The sequence below is a fragment of the Lacerta agilis genome, chromosome 17 (genome assembly GCF_009819535.1).
Source record: "Lacerta agilis isolate rLacAgi1 chromosome 17, rLacAgi1.pri, whole genome shotgun sequence".
Lineage (NCBI taxonomy): Eukaryota > Metazoa > Chordata > Lepidosauria > Squamata > Lacertidae > Lacerta > Lacerta agilis.
Genome location: NC_046328.1, coordinates 26,614,045 through 26,632,163, shown reverse-complemented (window position 1 = coordinate 26,632,163; position 18,119 = coordinate 26,614,045). Strand labels below are relative to the sequence as shown.

General features: G+C 46.9%; 1 protein-coding gene across 2 annotated transcripts in view; it reads right to left on the bottom strand.

The window, feature by feature from the left end:
• Positions 1 to 18,119, bottom strand: part of RELA (RELA proto-oncogene, NF-kB subunit) — a 33,465-nt gene that overhangs the window by 12,391 nt on the left and 2,955 nt on the right. Inside the window, exon 2 of one of the 2 annotated variants that reach the window (XM_033174507.1) lies at positions 2,598 to 2,634. In XM_033174507.1, coding sequence (XP_033030398.1) covers positions 2,598 to 2,634 — 37 coding nt within the window. The remainder of the gene's footprint in view (positions 1 to 2,597; positions 2,635 to 18,119) is intronic. The other variant, XM_033174506.1, reaches the window with a different exon arrangement.

The following is an 18,119-nucleotide window of genomic DNA, read 5'->3' as shown; positions in this document are numbered from 1 at the left end:
TCACAGGCACAAGCAGAGTCCAGCCAAACCTGGCAGCAGACGGTAGCTGCCTTTTCCATTGTGCAGGGACAGAGGCCCCACCCCTCCAAAATTTTGCCCTGACCCAACTGCTTTGCTTGGCAGAATCAGTAACCCCTGTGTCACCTGCGCCAGACTCCTTCGCCCGGGCTATTTAAAAAAAAAAAAAAAAGGAGAGTGGATCAACCTGAGAAGCTAGAGAACTCTCTCAAGACAGGGGAAATCCCCACAACAGGGAGAGGCAGTACAGCTGGATCCACATCCACCAGAAATCAATGACCTCACCCTCCACCGACACTGTGAAGCCATGAAACTAGGACTATAAGTCATTTTTCTCTGCTCCAGTCACAGAACCTCCCAGCCAAGATGTGAATTAGGACTTAGAAATCAGAAACTGATTTATTCAAAAATCCAATAAGCCCCTGATCTCCTTAGCTTGGCCCACAACTTATTTCTGCTCTTCTAGTTGCCCCAGGTGAGATTTACATGTTGACCATTGCCCCTTCCATCACAGAAGCCAGACACAGGTAGGTAGCCGTATTGGTCTGCCATAGTCAAAACAAAATTAAAAAAAAAAAATTCCTTCCAGCGGCACCTTAGAGACCAACTAAGTTTGTCCTTGGTATGAGCTTTCGTGTGCATGCACACGACTGCAAGCATTCCAACAGTTCTGTTCCCTGCCCTGCTGGAGCAACATTCCACAACATTACAAGGCAGCTCAGCCAATCCATGTGAGAAGATCCACCACCACCAATTAATTATACATGCCCAACAACTACTCCCCGCCCCAGCCAATCACTATCTCTGTACCCGGAAAAAACTTTTTAACTCCTGGCTCTGCATCTTTTACAGCCAGAAAAGCTTTTGCGTCTGCAGCAGCCAGCTGTTAAGGGATGCAGTAAAAGAAATAAGAGGGACCATCTCTTAGAACACTAAAAAATAATATACCAAAGGTGTGCATGGCTTCAAGAGCAGTAAAGTGTCCAGAATAGGATCCTGAACCCCAGAATAGGATCCTGGACAAAATGATCTAGCTCATAGGAAAGTCACAAATATCCTCCGATTCTTGGAGAGTAAACATATTAGTGCGTAAAGCTGGATGGCAGAACTTCTGGTGCCAACAGGACGCAGCAATTAAAGATTTCTCCTTTCTCACCACCATAAATCCTGCTCCTGCATTGATTATATTTTTTTATGACAGCCCATTTACCACTTCAAAGGAGTGATATAGGAAATCTCTCTTTTCTTCTGAACTGACTTTTTTTAGTTTGTCTGAGAAGTCTTGCAACAGGTGGCCTGACACTGGTATGTTACTGAATATTTTTTGCTTAAGTCATGCCTTCATGTGGGATTCCTTCAAAGCAGCCCTCGGGGGCCAATGCAGTTCTGAAACTAGTGTTCGAAACCAATGCAATGTGAACACTATTTCTGCTCTTCCTTGCAGAAATAAAAGTCCTTGAGGTGAAACGTAAAACCACGAGTAGCGAACATATTTACAAAATGCTTCAAAAGATACCAATACAATACTAATAAAATATAAAATCACTGTTAAGTTAGGGTACTTTTTTGTTTCAGGAAGAACATGAAGATTATAAACAATTGAGGATTGGCAGATTAAATAAGTAGAATATATGAATTTAGCAAAGATGACAGCAGTGATTAGAAATGTCCCAAAACAAAAAATCTAATGCGAGTGGAAATATGTGGAGGATTACTTGATTAAAGAAGGTATAAAAACGGAATTAGTGATTTGTCTAGAATGAGATACATAAGGGAATATATACTGTATATTCTGGCGTATAAGACCACTTTTTAATCCAGGAAAATCTTCTCAAAAGTCGGGGGTCATCTTATACGCCGGGTGGAGAATCTGCGGTTGAGTATATCTCAAACTCTATATTTTAACTGGAAAAGTTGGGGGTCGTCTTATATGCCCAGTCGTCTTATACGCCGGAAAATATGGTAGATGGATAGCATATTTTATGATAGATTGATGCATTTTGCTAGATGGTTGTACTGTATGGTGAGGAAAAGTAAGAAATGTTGAAACGTAGAGGGAAACGATATACAAATGACAGGAGTCATTGTTTTTATTTTTATTTTTTGCTTTTGGGGGGGGTTGGTTATCTTATTTTTCTTTTGTGATTGTGTTTGTATTGTATGATTTGCATTTTTCTTTGTTGTATATTTGTGTGTGAATGTATTTTTTAAAAAAATATTTTGAAATAAAGATTATTTATATATATATAAAAAGATTATAAACATTTGTCAATTCAGTGCTATGGGGCTTCTATTTTTTCTTAAACATAAACAACACTACGACTTAGATCTTTATGAAGTTTATAAATGCTTTTAAATAAAATAAATAACGTAAGCAAAGTGCGAAGTATCAGGTTGCGTTATTCTGAAATGAATAGTAAGTTCTAAGAAAAGCTTAAATCGCATCTCCTTCCATTAAGGTAGTGGAAAATTGAGGGGCAATATCCTCCCCCTTCCCCAATTCAAAACTTTCCAGGAAATACTGCCATCTGTGATATGAATGACAACAACACGGAGCCAAGACACACCACTTACCCGGGACACCCCAGTTATGTTGCAACAACAATGGCAGGAGATCTGGAGGAAGGAAAGAAAAGAAAACACCAGCATTAATAACTGTGGAGAGCATGAACCTAGGAAGCAGCTTACACAGAGTCAGATCACTGGGCCATCCACAGCCCTAAAGCTGCAGAATTCCCTCCCCAGGGAAGCACACCTGGCACCTTCACTATATTGCTATTGTTACCTGCTGAAGACACAACTCTTTAACCTGGCCTTTGATATTAGAGGTATGTTTCAGGACCCACCCTGTTCTTCCATTTGTAAATTGTATTTGCATGTTGTTGTGACCTACCCTGGAGCCTTGTGGAGAAGGAAGGATATGAATTCCCATCGTGATGATGATGATAAAGATAATATTAGGATTTTGATGGCAAAGATAATGGCATCTGCACCAGCAGTGGCTCTCTACTAGGGTTTCAGACATTCAGACAGGAAACTGTCAGCTGTACTTGGAGATGCTAGGGCAGTGGTGGCGAACCTATGGCACGAGTGCCCAAGTGGGCACGCAGAGCCCTCTCTGTGGGCACGCGCGCCATCGGCCCACTGGTCTAGGCCCTGCGGCGCGAGGGCGAGGGGGCGGGGTCTCCCGAGCGGCGCGTTGTCTGAAAGCGCTTGCCGGGCGGTGGAAACTTGTGGTGCGCGCGGCGGCTTGTTTTGGGCGCTGCACTCCGCGAGGGAGCCCCACCGCGGGGCCGAGAAACGCCAGGATGTGGAGGAGCAGCGCCCGCGCCGCCTGGTGAGACGGGGGGGGGCAGAAGGGGGCGGCCTCCCTCGCAGGGCTGGTGTCGCGGCGCCTCGAGCCACAGGCCTCAGGCCCAACCTCCCCCCGCCCGGGCGGCGACCTTGGGGGCCCCGAGCATCGCCCGCCCGCCCTCCCCCTGCCCTGAGGCGGTTGGAGAGGCCTCCCTCCCGGGGCCTCCTGCTTGGAGTTCAACAACTCTGGGGTACTCCTCCCAAAAAAAGCTCAACAATTCTCCCCCATTATCCCCCGGATTGGCACTTTGTGATAAATCATTGGGTTTTGGGTTGCAGTTTGGGCACTCTGTCTCTAAAAGGTTCGCCACCACTGTGCTAGGGGTTGAACCAGGGACGTTCAGGTGCTCTGCCACTGAGCTACAGTCACCCCCCCATCCTCAACTGAATGTCATGTCTTACTCAACACGTAATCCATACATAGGAAGCAACTCCACACAGCTTGACCACCCAGCATTAGCCCAGTAAAGACATCAGCCATTACTTCAACCGCTGCGGTCTGCCAAGCAAAAGGTGTGTTGCGCATGACCACTTGACACTGTGCAGTTCAGGAAATGATCCCAAGCCTGCACTCTTGCTTAACAGGATCAGCTCGATGTCCACCTCACCAGCAGGCATTAGGATATAAGGATGCTTCTCCTCCACTCTCCAAGTGATCACAGAGGCCTCCCATTTATTCCCTGTTTGCAACGAGGCTTGAAAGAACCCTCTGACGGGCAGCCAACTTTTTCAGGCCATGTCGGCGCATTCTGATTTTCAAGCGAGTGCTGTGGGTGCTGCTACCCCCCTTTGCGTCTCTTCTCCCGAAACACAGGAAAGAAAAGATACACGTGCACTTCATGCTTCCAAGGGATCCAGGTAAAAGTTGGATCCAGCTGACTTACACTGAACTTCGAAAAGCACATAGAGCTGAAAGAGGAAGTGGGGAAGAGAGTCACTCTTCCAGCTTCCTGCTTAAGGCCTGTGGACCCTTTTTTTACCCCTTTAAAAAGTAACTGTGCTCACTACCTTATGGCCAAGGGTCAACAATACCTTGTGCCTTGTGTGTGTTTGTGCGCATGCTCAGATGCTTTGCAGCACCAGGACAAAGACTTGAAGGGCACCACGTGACACCACACTGGCGACCACGTTGCAGCCAACAGATTCTCCCCAATCCTAATTGTAGTCCAGGGAGGGCGGAATTAACTCTCCCACAACTGTGTCTCCGCAACCCCCCCCCCCCGTCATTTCAGTATGTAAGAATCTGAGGAAATTTTCCATCATCCGATAACGGGGCAATGAAGTACACCTGCCACCTGTATTCTGAGGGTGATGAACCTTTTCCAGAAATCCTATTCGTCCTGATTTCCGGAAAGTTGACATTGGGGGTGGTGGGGGGTGGGCGGGCCAAGAGTCACAGAGTGGTAAACTGAACTGGCAGAGAAGGTGACACAAGGGGGAGGAAAGTGAGCAAAGTAGAAAGGAAAGGGAGAAGGCAGACAGGAAGGGCAATACCCGCAGGCGAAAGGAAGTAGAAAAAAGGCAAGAAAAATAAAAGGGCAAAAGTGTTTTGAGAAGGTAAGGAGAATGTGGAAGAAGGGATGAGCAAGAGAGAAAGAGGCAACAAGAAGATACCTGGTGACAGAAAAGATGGTGAAAAAAGGAGAGAGCAAAGAGGGGTTGAGGCAAGACTAGCGATGCAGGACAAAAAGTAGAAGTAGCTAAATAGAGAAGAAATGAGAAAGGACGTGGTGAAAGTTATGGAAAGCGAGAAAGTGACAGAAAGGCTTTCTGGTTAAGAGAACGCAACCATTGTAAAAGTGAGCATGACTTCACTACTGAGGAAATGTAATAAGCGAATAGGAAGAGAACCTACCCAGTTGACGCTGACACAAAACCCCACACGTACACAATGTAAAAGAACGTTGAGTTTCACCCCCCCCTTCCCCAACCTTATACTGCATACATCACGAATGTCTCATATCAAATGTAACTGATATGTAAAAAAAAAGGACTCTACAACCTGAAAAAAGAGACAACGCACGTACTTTTGTAAACCAAGAAAATCTTTTAATAAAATTTATTTTAAAAAAACGACTGAGCATGACTTGCCCTCTTGCTTAATGTCTACCATAGCCTTCACTGAAGAGAAAAACCCCCAGAAATCAAAAGAGGATACAACTATTAAAAGTGTTCCGAAGTGTGAATAACAATACTTGGAATACAGCTTCCCTTGTTAGCATGCCAATACCTCAGTGTGTAATACAGTACGTGGCAAGACACTGCCTGGCACTGTTAAGTTTAAATCAAAAGTGAAAATTTGAAAGATGGTCTGGTTGGGAAACCCTGGTCTCGAGGTGGGTCTCGAGTTTGGACTGGCTGAAGATCACAAAAGCGTGTTTGGGAGCTGGAACTTCCACATGAAGCTTCCAAGATAGAGAACAGATACCTTAGGTTTTTATATCTAATCTACTTCCCCAGTTTAATTGTCTCTCTCTTTTTTTTACGATTGGCCAACTGGTCTGAACTGGCTTGTTATTTTGTAGTATATGTTCAGAACCATTTGGAATGGAACCTCTAGGTTAGTTTACTTTTAAGTAAATTTCTGATTGGTTCCTTACATAATTTAATTTCACAGATTTCGTCATGGTTGATACCACACTCTTCTACAAGGAAGGAGGCAGGCTTTTACTGATCTCAAATTAATATAAGTATGTGAGACACCATTGGAGCCATTCAAATCAGGTGACTCAAGGCCCTGCAAGGACTTACAACGGGGGTGGAAGTTGTTGCGAGACTACAATTCCTATCATCACTGGCCGTGTTAGCTGGGGCTGATGGAACTTGGGAGTACAACAACATCCAGAAGGCCACAGGCTCCCCCATTCCTGCCTTACACCCCCCTTCCAGAACCTCCTTTTTGCAAGGAACTCTGCACATACTCAGAAACCCATGGCTCTACTCAAACAGGTACAAATGGAACAAATTAAGTTGCAGTGACTTTTTAAAAAAAATAATTCTGAATGAGGGATCAGTTTCGTCTAATCCAGCGGTCAGCAACCTTTTTCAGCCATGGACTGGTCCACCGCCCCTCAGACCATGTGGTGGGCTGGACTATTTTTTTTGGGGGGGATGAACAAATTCCTATGCCCCACCAATAACCCAGAGATGCATTTAAATAAAAGGACACACTCTACTCATGCAAAAACACGCTGATTCCTGGACCGTCTGCGGGCCGGATTGAGAAGGCGATTGGGCCACATCCGGTCCCCGGGCCTTAGGTTGCCTACCCCTGGTCTAATCTTTCCCGGTTTTCCAAAAGAAACTTCTGCACATATAGCAACAGCTGGCTGTGTTTGGTTAACAAGCTGTTCCTCTGCAATTTCTCACTAAAAATCTCCCCTGTAAGTTCGAACGAACACCTACCAAGCCACCACTTTTAAGTGTTTTTCTCCTGCTCTTCAAGATGAAAAAAGAGCTCTTGTGTTTTTAAAAAAGACCAGAAACCCTACTTCTAGGCATATTGCCAATAGAAATAGGGAAAAAAAATATAAAAACATTGTTCATGTATGCAACAACGGCAGCCAGAATATTCGCAGCAAGAAATTGGAAAAATGAAGCAATACCTACGATAGCAGAGTGGCAAGCCCTAATGACAGAATATCTACAGCTAGCAAAGATGACAAGGAGAGCAAGAGATCAATTGAACAGAATGTATATAAAGAATGGAGAGTATTTAAAGAATATCTAAAAAATTGTTGTAAGAATAAGAATCTCCTGGCAGAACTAGAGTGATTCTTGTAAATAAAAGGTGGAAATGTTATTATGTTTGAAAGTAAGAAAAAAAATTAAGTTAATTTGAGACTGTGCATTATAAAGGAAATAATAGATATAGTAAATGAAAATATTTGGAAGCCTTTTTTAGTTAATTCACAGTAATGTTTTTGTGAGTTTGCAAATATGATATGGCATTTACATATATGAAATGTATAGTATTATGTGTGGGCTTTTTGCTTCTCTTTTTTTCTCTTTTTATTTTCTTCTTTATTTTCTCGCTTTGTGTCTGTATTAAATGTCATTGCGTTTTTGTATTATTAAATTCAAATTAATAAATATTTAATAAAAAGAAGAAGAAAGAGCTCTTGTGTTTTATTGCACAAGGTTTGATTAAAGCCTGTACCTTCTGTACTTTGGCAAAGTAAATTTGGAACACCTTATGTTTAGTATTTATGGAGTTGGGTTTAACTGAGGGGTCCATTGCCAGAGCCCCACCCTGCCAGACCCAAAACTCCTAGGGTAGGGAAAACCTCTACAGCCCAAGGGCCAAATTCCCTTGCAAGCAGCCTTCCAGGGGCCACATCCCAGTGGCGGGCAGAGAAATATATATGGAAGTCACAATTCCAGCTACATTCAAGCCACGCCAAAGCTGAGAGGTTAGCCCACCGCACTTCTCTCCACCCAGGCAAGCAAGACACACCACAGTTCAAGGACACATTCCAGACAGACACAAGTTTTGAAGGAGGGCAAAGACCAGGGCAAGTGAGGGCCATAGGCTGGGGAAGAGTCTCAAGCTCAGAAGGGCGGCTTGCAGAGCCACATTCAGCCTCCTGGCCAGAGATGTTTCCTCACCCCATTTTTGTTTAGGGGAAGACTTTTAAGCATGCTTTATCTCTTTCTTTCTTCTGGAATAAAGAATCCCTCCCCAATGGTCCATCACAGCCACCAGCAGAGAGCGATAGAAAGAAAGAAAGAAAGAAAGAAAGAAAGGAAGGAAGGAAGGAAAGAAAGAAAGAAAGAAAGAAAGAAAGAAAGAAAGAGAAAAAGGTGGGAGGCAGGCATGTGTGTCATGGAACTGCAGGCTCGCTTGCACGCACACAACAACCAGAGGCCAGGATACAAATGTGGGCCTCCCTATGTGAAACGGAAGCTGAAACTGCTAATGTTAAGTAACGCTAAGAAGAAAAAGATCAAACTGCTGGACTGGCCTACCAGAGGCTGTGGTTACACTGCAGCACAAGGGGGGGGGGACACACACGCTCTGAAGGTGGTAAAAGGGTGCTGAACAAAGCTTCCTGGATTTAGAGAGAGAGAGAGAGAGAGAGAGAGTGAAAATGCATGCACACACAAGTTTCTAGTCCTTATGGCTTCAAAGGCAGGCTTGGAAGAGGCTGGGCAATGGCTGCCAATGTCTCAGGTAACAGCAAGGCGGCCAGATAAAACTACTACCGGTAGCCTGTGTCTAGCAAAGTAGTAAAAATTAAGGGCGCTAAACTAAGCTCTCATGCACATCTTTGCAATGTTTTGTTCCAGCTGGAAAAACTGGCTCTACTGGGTGCAAAGTTTAAATATAACCTAGACACATAGAACATTAATTTATCTCCCTTTTTAAACACAATCTCAGCTATACTGATTGACACACAAGTGTGCAGAACTGCAGAGCAAGGCAGCTGGGGCTTTTAAGCGAAGAAAATCCAAATGCAGTTGCCCTGCTCAGACTGGTGAGGGCAAGTCAAGTCTCTCTCTTTCGCTCAACCTAAAACCCTATGTTTAAAGCACATGGCTTCCTGGGAACTGTAGTCTGTTAAGGGTGTTGGGTGTGAGGCTAAACTACAATTCCCAGGATCCTTTGGGAGAAGTCACGTACTGTACTTAAGAAATATAGTGTAGATGTTTATATCAACAATCCAAACATAACATGTATAGTTCCTGAATATTCAAAATACATTTCTTCCAGTTACATCTTGTTCTATTTCCTTGGTTTCCGATCATAAAAAAGAGGGCACTGCTGGACCAGGCTTAGAGGCCGACCAAGTGCCTCTGGGAAGCCCACCAAGAGGACCTGGGGGCAACAACCACTCTCCCCACTTGCGTTAGTGTTACTCAGAGGCGTACTGCCTTCCGCAGTGGAGGCAGAGCATAGTCATTTTGGTTGGTAGCCGCTGACAGTCTTATCCTCCATGAATTCGCCACATGTGTCGCTTTACGAAAGATAATGCAACCAAAGCAACATAAAGAAAAATAGGGAAAAGTTAAAAAGGGAAGAGGGAGCCTGGGTTAAGGTCTATCTCTGGCCATATCAATTGGAAATACAGTGGTGCCCCGCTAGACGAATGCCTCGCTAGACGAGAAACTCGCTAGACGAAGGCATTCGTCTAGCGGGAGGCTGCCCCGCTAGACGAAAAAGTCTATGGGGCTGCCTCACAAGATGAAAATTTTTCGTCTTTTTTTTTTTCGTCTAGCGAAAGCGCGCTGTCATTGCCGCTTCGCTAGACGAAAAACCCGCTAGACGAAAAAACTTGCAGAACGAATTATTTTCGTCTAGCGGGGTACCACTGTACAAAACTGAGCTGTGCAACGTGACTGAATGGTCTGGTATTTCTTCTTTGTTCTCATGCTGATATGTCGCCAGTTCAAATAAGGACAAGGAGTGTAAAGTCAGCAACCCATCACTGCATGTCAGGCAACTTTCTCCCATCGTGCAGCTCAGAGCGAAGCACAAATGAGGTTCCCAAGCAGTTGAACATCCAAGTGCAGACCAGACCCATACCTGCTTAGCTTCAGCGAAGTGGTACAGTCTCATGTGCCTTCAGACAAGGGTTTCCCCAAACTTGGGACTCCTGGTGTTGTTGGACTACAACTCCCATCTTCCCTAGCTAGCAGCACCAGCAGTCAGGGATGATGGGAATTGTAGTCCAAAAACAGCTTCCAGCACTGAACCACTATGGGTTGTACCCGCTGAATGTCACTTGATCCAGGGACAGTGCACATACCTATTGGTCCATTCATTCCTATTTTCCTTAACGGTGACGTGGACCATTCATAACATAAGAATATTCTTCAAAATTGCGAGCAGGGCAGTGGGGTGGGGTAAGTGAAGACAAGCTACAACAATGAACTATGTTGTTCACTGCTCCTGCTCAGGCTGCACAGAAAAAAAGCATTTTGGTTTCTAATTTTATCTGATTGTGCAGCTAAACTATAATGGATAGAGTTCTATAGGATGTGTTGCTAGTGCTGTAAAAGCAGTCAAGATCCAAGGATCCCTAAGCATGCGCCTCCAGAGGGTGGAGATGTCAGGCACCAACAGCCTGGTGCCCAGCAATCTCTACTTGGTCACAAGTGGCTGATAGTCGGGTGCAAAATGCGCCCAGCTAATTTCAAACACTGCGTGTTGCCCCAGGAAAGTTATCCAGAAAGGAATGCGGCCCTTGGGGTGAAAAAGGTTCTTACACACACACACACACACACACACACACACACACACACAAAGTCACCCAGTAGGAGAGTTTCATGGCTACATGGGGTTGAATCCAACTAAGTTCTACTCAGCATAGACCCAATGCAATGAGCCTATGCTAGCCACGTCTATTGATTTCAATGGGTCTCGTCTGCGTAAGATTGGTAGTGGAGCCAAGCCATGGCTTCTGAACCTAGTCTCCCCAGCCCTGGTCAGACACTCCTAACCACACTGGCTCTTGCGCCACCTGATGCCACAGCAAATCTGCTTCAGTCTTTTTTAAGGTGCCACAAAACACACTGTTGGGGTTTCTGCTGAATGAGACCTTACACAGTTTCCCCTTAGGAAAACAAAACCGAACAACAACAACAGCAACACGCGGGCATACCACACAATGCAGAAGCCGAGACAGCCCCCCCACCCAAAGGAAAACTGAGTTTCAAAAACAGACACACAATGTTCTTTGTTTTGGGCCCCAAAAAGAGGAAGTTTGAGAGAGACGCATTTCCAGATACCCAAACGTTGACAGAAAACACAAGCTTTAAGAAACGGGTACTGGGCTCGATCTTACAAGAGAAAAGGAAAAAGAAGGGAGAATAACCAAGGGTATGAGGATGAGATGGTTGGACAGTGTTCTCGAAGCTACTAACATGAGTTTGGCCAAACTGCGAGAGGCAGTGAAGGATAGGTGTGCCTGGCGTGCTCTGGTCCATGGGGTCACGAAGAGTCGGACACGACTGAACGACAACATTTCTTGCCTAAGGGATATGGAATGCAAATGAATTAACGCCATAATTCTACATTATTCTCTCCCTTTTTTAAAAAAAGGTGCATGCAGGTGTGTGTAAAAGAGCGTACATGGAGAAAAGGTCACTAATCTTTTTTATTTTAGGTAAGGAAATAGAAGGTGCCAGGATTCAAATCTACCTCATGATTCATACTCTGATCTGGAAGTCCTACTGTCGGGCTTTCACCGCACATGCTCAGAGGGTCTCCCACTGACTACCACTTTCTATAATCTGCAAGGAGTTATTGTGTCATTTATCAGAAAGGGGAGAGAGATAGTGGACCCAAGTCAGTCTACTGAAAAAAGCTGCTACCTTGCAATAAATGCAGAACTAGCCTGCTGGGGAGCAGATAGGAAAAAAAGATTGAGAGCTCCGTCCCACCTGAAGAAGTCCACTGCATTCCCACTGCCCTGGTGTAGTGGTTAGAATGTCAGACTAGGAACTGGGAGACCAGAGTTCTAATCCCCACTCAAGAACGAAGCCCAATCTGGGTGACCTTGGGCCAGTCACTATCTCTCTGTCCAGCCTCCCTCACAGGGCTGTTGTGAGAATAAAATGGAAAGGGGGGGGAGGTTAGAAGCATGTACGCCACCTTGAGCTCCTTGGAGAAAAGGTGGGATACAAACGTAATGAAGTTAATAGGTGTAACTGGGTACAGAAGACGGATGAAGCAGCCTGTTCTCCCACCTTCTGCCAGCCAGCTCACTCACCTGCATGACCTTCCTTCTCACCTATGGCGAGCAGGCGAGGACTTGAGAATGGAGAGTTAGCACACAGTATTTCCCTACCTTAACTGACAGAGCTTCTTCAGGGTCTCGGGACTGGCGGTGGCGCATATCAACGTCTACTGGATCAGGTTCAAAGGGGGCCCGCCTAGTGCAGCATCCTGTTCTCACAGGGGCCTACCGGATGCCCACGGCGGGAAACCCATAAGCAGGACCCAAATGCAACTGTGCTCTCCCCACCTGCCATTCCCAGCAACTGGTGTTCAGAGGCCAAAGGCCTCCAACAGCAAAGATCTCAGCCGTTGTGACTGGTGGCCGACGATACCTTTATCCTCCAAGCTCATGTTGTCTAATTCTGGTACAAAGCCATCCAGCTGGGTGGCCATTGCCACAACTTGTGGGAGCAGGTTCCATCCTGTAATTCAATAGCTCTGCTACCTGAGAGCCAAGCGCCAGGAGACTGAACCTACATGCAAAGTCTAAGCAAGTGGTTCTCAAACTTCTTTTGGAGTTAAAACTGGCTTGAGGCACATCAGGGTTTTTTTGTTGATAAGAAATACACTGGAAAACAAACAAACTATTATACTGAAATGCTTAAATGATTCTTTGATTGTCCTTGAATCTTCCCATCCTCTCCTGGCACGCCACCCACTTTAGGTCTAGGCTCTCCCTGTGCCATATAGGCCCTCCTTAAGGAGCTGCCTTGGAGCCAGACGGACAGTTGCCCAACAAAGACCAGTACTGCCAATCCAGCCACTGGCTCTTCCCAGTTCCAGGCACACATGGACCTTCCCTGTTCCAATTACCAGGAACCCTGGTTTATGGCCTGCAACAACTTCCTTGCCAAACTCACATGTGCAAATCTGAACTCGCAAGGGTGACTTCAAAGCATGTGCAGAGGGGGGTTGTGGGGGTCCCTGTGAGCTAGCCCCTCTCCCACCATCCCTAACCCCCTCAATTCCATGCATTTGACATTATGTACATATTTCCCTCCAAAACATTTTTTTATTGAGTTTTAACATACAGACCTGATGCACACACATTCTATATATGTGCCAATTTGCTTTGAGTGTGCAGAGCTCCTCTACGTGAGGAGAGAGCCTTGCCCAATCAGGGCCCCATCCCACAGGAAGCTCCACACATGCATCAATGCAACTACATAGAACTCCTTCTAATGCACATCAAATGCGCAGATGTGAGAGGAGCATGTTTGTGGACACAATGGTGCAGCCCCCTCAACTTATTCTTCCTACGCATGACAAGGCTTGTGTGCACCCCCTCATCCCATTACTGTCCATATCTCAGTTGGTAGAGAGCATGAGACTCTTAATCTCAGGGTTGTGGGTTCAAGCTCCATGTTGGACAAAAGACACATGCATTGCAAAAGATTACCCTCGTGGTCCCTTCCAACTCTACAATTCTATGAAATCATCATCGTCAGATTTTATTCGTCTACCAAATGCAGGTCACCGCCAAAAAAACCACATCTGGGACATCGCTATTTGTAAAGGTGAAGAAGAAGAGAGAGAAGGGTTTCCACCACACACCCTTAGCAGGGTCTCTACACCGACAGTCAGAATCCAATTACCGATTACATTCTCAAGCCACGCAGTAGCTCGACTTCTGCACTGCAATTATGCTTTTCAAAAACTTTCTTCTCCGAATCACTCGCCCCCCACATAATCCCTGCATGGTGCCAGTGATTCCCAGGGGATTGAACCCAGGACCTTCTGTATGCAAAGCACATGCTTTACCACTGAGCAACAGCTCTTCCCAAATAGGAATACAGGAAGCTGCCTTATAGCATATCAGAACATTGATCCATTTGCTTCAGTATTGTCCACACAATACTGTCCCCAGAGTTTCAGTTTTACTTAATCCTGCTGCCTTGAGATGTCGTGGGCGGCTAGACTTGGGTCATTTTTCATGCAAAGTGTGTGCTCTGCCAGAGCCCTGCATTCCATCCCCAAAGGTAGAGGACAGAGGTTCTGCTGGAGAATGTGAGGATCTGTCCTACTCCCACCTCTACCCTTGCACACTAAGCAAGATCCACAGATTTGAACCAATTCCCTGGCAAAGACGGTCTTTCAGAGAAGTTGTTCACATGAGCTTCCAATGAACTCCAGAATATGCACATACCCCTTTGCAATGACACAGTGTTCGAAATTATTTCCCTTGAAGCTTGGACTTGTTTTATTCTGCATTGTTTTATTTGATGTCTTAAATGTGTTGTAAACAGCTCTGAGATTTGTTCTTTAAAATATAAAGTGATACAGAAATGAAATGGACAACAACCACCATCAATGGGGGGTCGGGGGGTCGGGAATGGTGCCTAGCAGTGGCGGAGTAAGGCTCCGCGGTACCCGGGGCGGCAAAGGAAACGCCCCGGGGGTGGGGCGTCGTGACATCACATTGTGATGTCATGACGCTCCGCCCCCAGGGCGCTTCCGGGGGTGCCGGCGCCGCTTCTGCAGCCCTCTTTTAAGCCGAAGAGCTCGCTTTTAAGCTCTCCGGCTCAAAAGGAGGCTGTGGAAGCGGCGATCCGATGACAGAGTGCGCCTGCGCGTGCAGGCGCACTCCGTCGTCGGGCCGTGCGCTGCCGCTCCCAGGGTGACGGAGGGAGCGGCAGCGCGTGGGAATGGTGGGAGGGGCTGCCTCTTGTCACCCCCACGTGCTGCCGTTCGCTCCGTTGCCCCAGGAGCAGCAGCACCGCACACACCGTGCGCTGCTGCTCCCGGGGGGGGGGCGGAGCCAGCGGCAGCGCGTGGGGCTGACAAGCGCCGGCCCCTCCTGCCACTCCCCACGCTGCCGGTCACCCCGGGAGCAGCAGCGCTGCACGGATGGGGTGCTCCCTCGGCCGTGCGCTGTTGCTCCTGGGGTGACGGAAGGAGCGGCAGCGCTTGGGAATGGCGGGAGGGGCTGCCGCTTGTCAACCCCATGCGCCGCCGGTCGCCCCGGGAGCAACAGCGCACGGCCGAGGGAGCACCCCGTCCGTGCAGCGCTGCTGCTCCCGGGGTGACCGGCGTTGCCTGGGGAGTGGCGGGAGGGGCGCCGCTTGTCGCCCCCACCCGCCGCTTGTCGCCCCTGTCGCCCAGGGGCGTGCCGCCCCCACCGCACCCCCCTAGCGACGCCCCTGGTGCCTAGATATTCTGTAACCTAGGTTTAAGGTGCCATTTGGCAATTGGATGATATATCTGAGCTTCTAACACTGAATGACACCTAATTCCAGATGGAAGCAACCAAGCTCTGATTTCATGCTGGTTACAGAAATGCAAACTGTACAGGCTCCACAACCGCAAGCTCTGATCAATAGCCCAACATTATTTGTCTTCACCACCAACTATTTCATTACAGTAGCACCTCGGCTTACGTTACCCTCGGGTAACGTAAACTTCGGGTTGCAAAAGCGGCAAACCCGGAGGTGTTTCGCCACGCGTGCACGCGCAGAAGCGGACCCACCGGTTGCGGAAACCTTGGGATCCAACCGGAGCTCCGGAACAGATCCCGTCCGCAACTGGAGGTACCACTGTATTTTTATCCCAAAGAGCTCAGAGCGGCAAACGTTTTTCGTAGCTCCCATCCACTTTATCCACACAAACAGTGTAAATAAGGTACGGTCAGGCTTAGAGGAAGGATAAGGAGCCTGGTGCCCACAGATGTTGCAGTACACCAGCCCAAGCCAGTATGGGCAACGACAGAGGATGGTGGGAGCTTTGGTCCAGCAACAAATAGAGGGACATAGTGTCCCTGCTTGTCAGGGCTGGTCACTGGCATAGCCTTGTCAAGGCGCACAAGGAAAACTAAGCCAGAAATTCTGCCCATTCTTTTCTTTTGAGGCACAGGAATAAGGGTGTAGGCATTTGGGCCTTCGGAGCTATGCTGTAGCTAGGCCTGCCCATTTTGGAACAGGTCCCAGTTATCTTGCCCTGCGACTTAGAGACATGGAAAGGCCAGAAGATGAAGCACTTCCTGCCTGACTGAGTTTTGCTTTTCCCCAAAACAAATCCTTCTCATTGGCTTGAATTCTAAAAAACAGCACCGTGCCAAATTGCTTAGCGCTTTGTGGGAGAGCCCCGGAGCCTGTTGCTTAGTTTAAATGCTAGCAACTCTCCGCACCACTGCATTAACTACAACACCACCTCCTGCACATGTGGGGCTGGTGAGCAGAGTTTCAGGTGGGAAACATAGGATAGTAGCCCATGGCCCAAGGAGTTGCGTGCAGACTTCAGCCCTTGGCAGCTCCAGGAAGAGATGCATAAGATCCCCAGCAGCCTCCACCACCAGGATAAACTAGGGTGGGAATCTTTGGCCCACGGGCCACATTTGGCTCACCAAGACCAATTTCCCAAAACCACACCCACCTGCCCCCCATGCCAGATGTCAAATGCACCATCAGATGCAAGGTAGGTACAGAAACATCTCAACTGGCAAAACAAAATAAAAAAATAAAAAATAAAAAAATCATTCCAGTAGCACCTTAGAGACCAACTAAGTTTGTTCTTGGTTTGAGCTTTCGTGTGCATGCACACTTCTTCAGATATTTTTTTTTTTTACTATGGCAAACCAACACAGCTACCTACATGCATCTCAATTGGCTGGGCAACTGAGCTCCCTGTGGGAAACTCAATTGTGCAGCCAATCCCTGCACAGCACAGGCTTGAAGTCAGGGCCCATCAGTAGCTAAGCAGTGATTCCAAATCTGCTGATCAGCAGTGCCTCAAAGCAGCATGCAGGCCTCTTTAAAAGTGTCATGCAATGCTTTGATGTCCTGGGGATCATTGATCACTGCCTGATGTCATTGTGATGTCAGATTCGACCCATGAAGGGTATGCGAGATAAAAATTTGGCCTGCAGGTCAAAATCCGGCTTCCCGCTCCCTAGGGTTGATGGCAGTGCTAGACAAGCTACCTAAAGCAGCAGCTGTGTTCACACATCACAATAACCCAGGGTTGCTGGCTTATTATGGTTCATCAGGAACAGTAGGATATACATGGAATAATAATCAATCAATGCCTCAACACAAAGCTAACAGGACCAAACAGCTTCTCGCAGCCCTAGCACATTTATTTTTCTCACCGTGGTAGGCAGAGCCATCACATCTGTGATTCAGGAACATCAACTAAGGCTGTGACAGGGAACCCTGTGGCCCTCCAGATATTGGTGAACTACAACTCCCATAATCCATGTGCAACGCCCGTTTCAGCTGAGGTTGGTGGGAGTCCAACAACATCCGGAGGTCCAGAGAGTCCCCATCTCTAAACAAACAGCAGAGTTTTAATAAACAGTGCATTTTTTGTAATTTGATGTTCCTTTTTGAAATTATGAAAGTGTACAATATTGTTTCTCCCCACTGCCTAAGGCAGGGTCTGGGGAACCCATCACCCTCCAGATGTTGAACTGCATCTCCCATTGTTAAGGCAACCTCCTCCCCAATATTTTTTTACTATAAAGTGTATTTTTTAAAAATATATCAATCAATCAATCAATCAATCAATCATCCCTGATCAATGGCCATGCTAGCAGGATCTGATGGGAGTTGTGAGTCCAACAAACACCTGGAGGGCCGCAGGTGCAAGAGCCGCAGGTGCAAGAGGTAAAAGACCAAGAAAAGGAACAGCTTTTTCATTTCGTGCAACTGACTGTCAGAATTTGTTGCAGCATAGAGCCAGTAGCGCAGAGAGCTTTAGAGTTGCAGACTAGGGCTGGGGGGGGGTGTTCTCAGGTTCAAATCTACACTCAGGTGGGCAAACTTCAGCGAGTCACTATCACTGAGCCTGGCCTACCTCACAGGGCTCTAGTGGAGGGAACATACATAGGCTACCTTTGTTAAAAGGCAGCATCATGATGACAGGGAAGAATTATTTGGGCAAGGGTGAGCAGCTTTATCTGTTCCCACTCTGGCACATAAGAATTGGTTAGAGGGCAAACATGCATCACTGCCATTCATTAAAAACACTGACAGTTTAGGATTGCATTACCAGTAGTCGCACCCAAGAGTAGGTCCATTTAAATGAATGA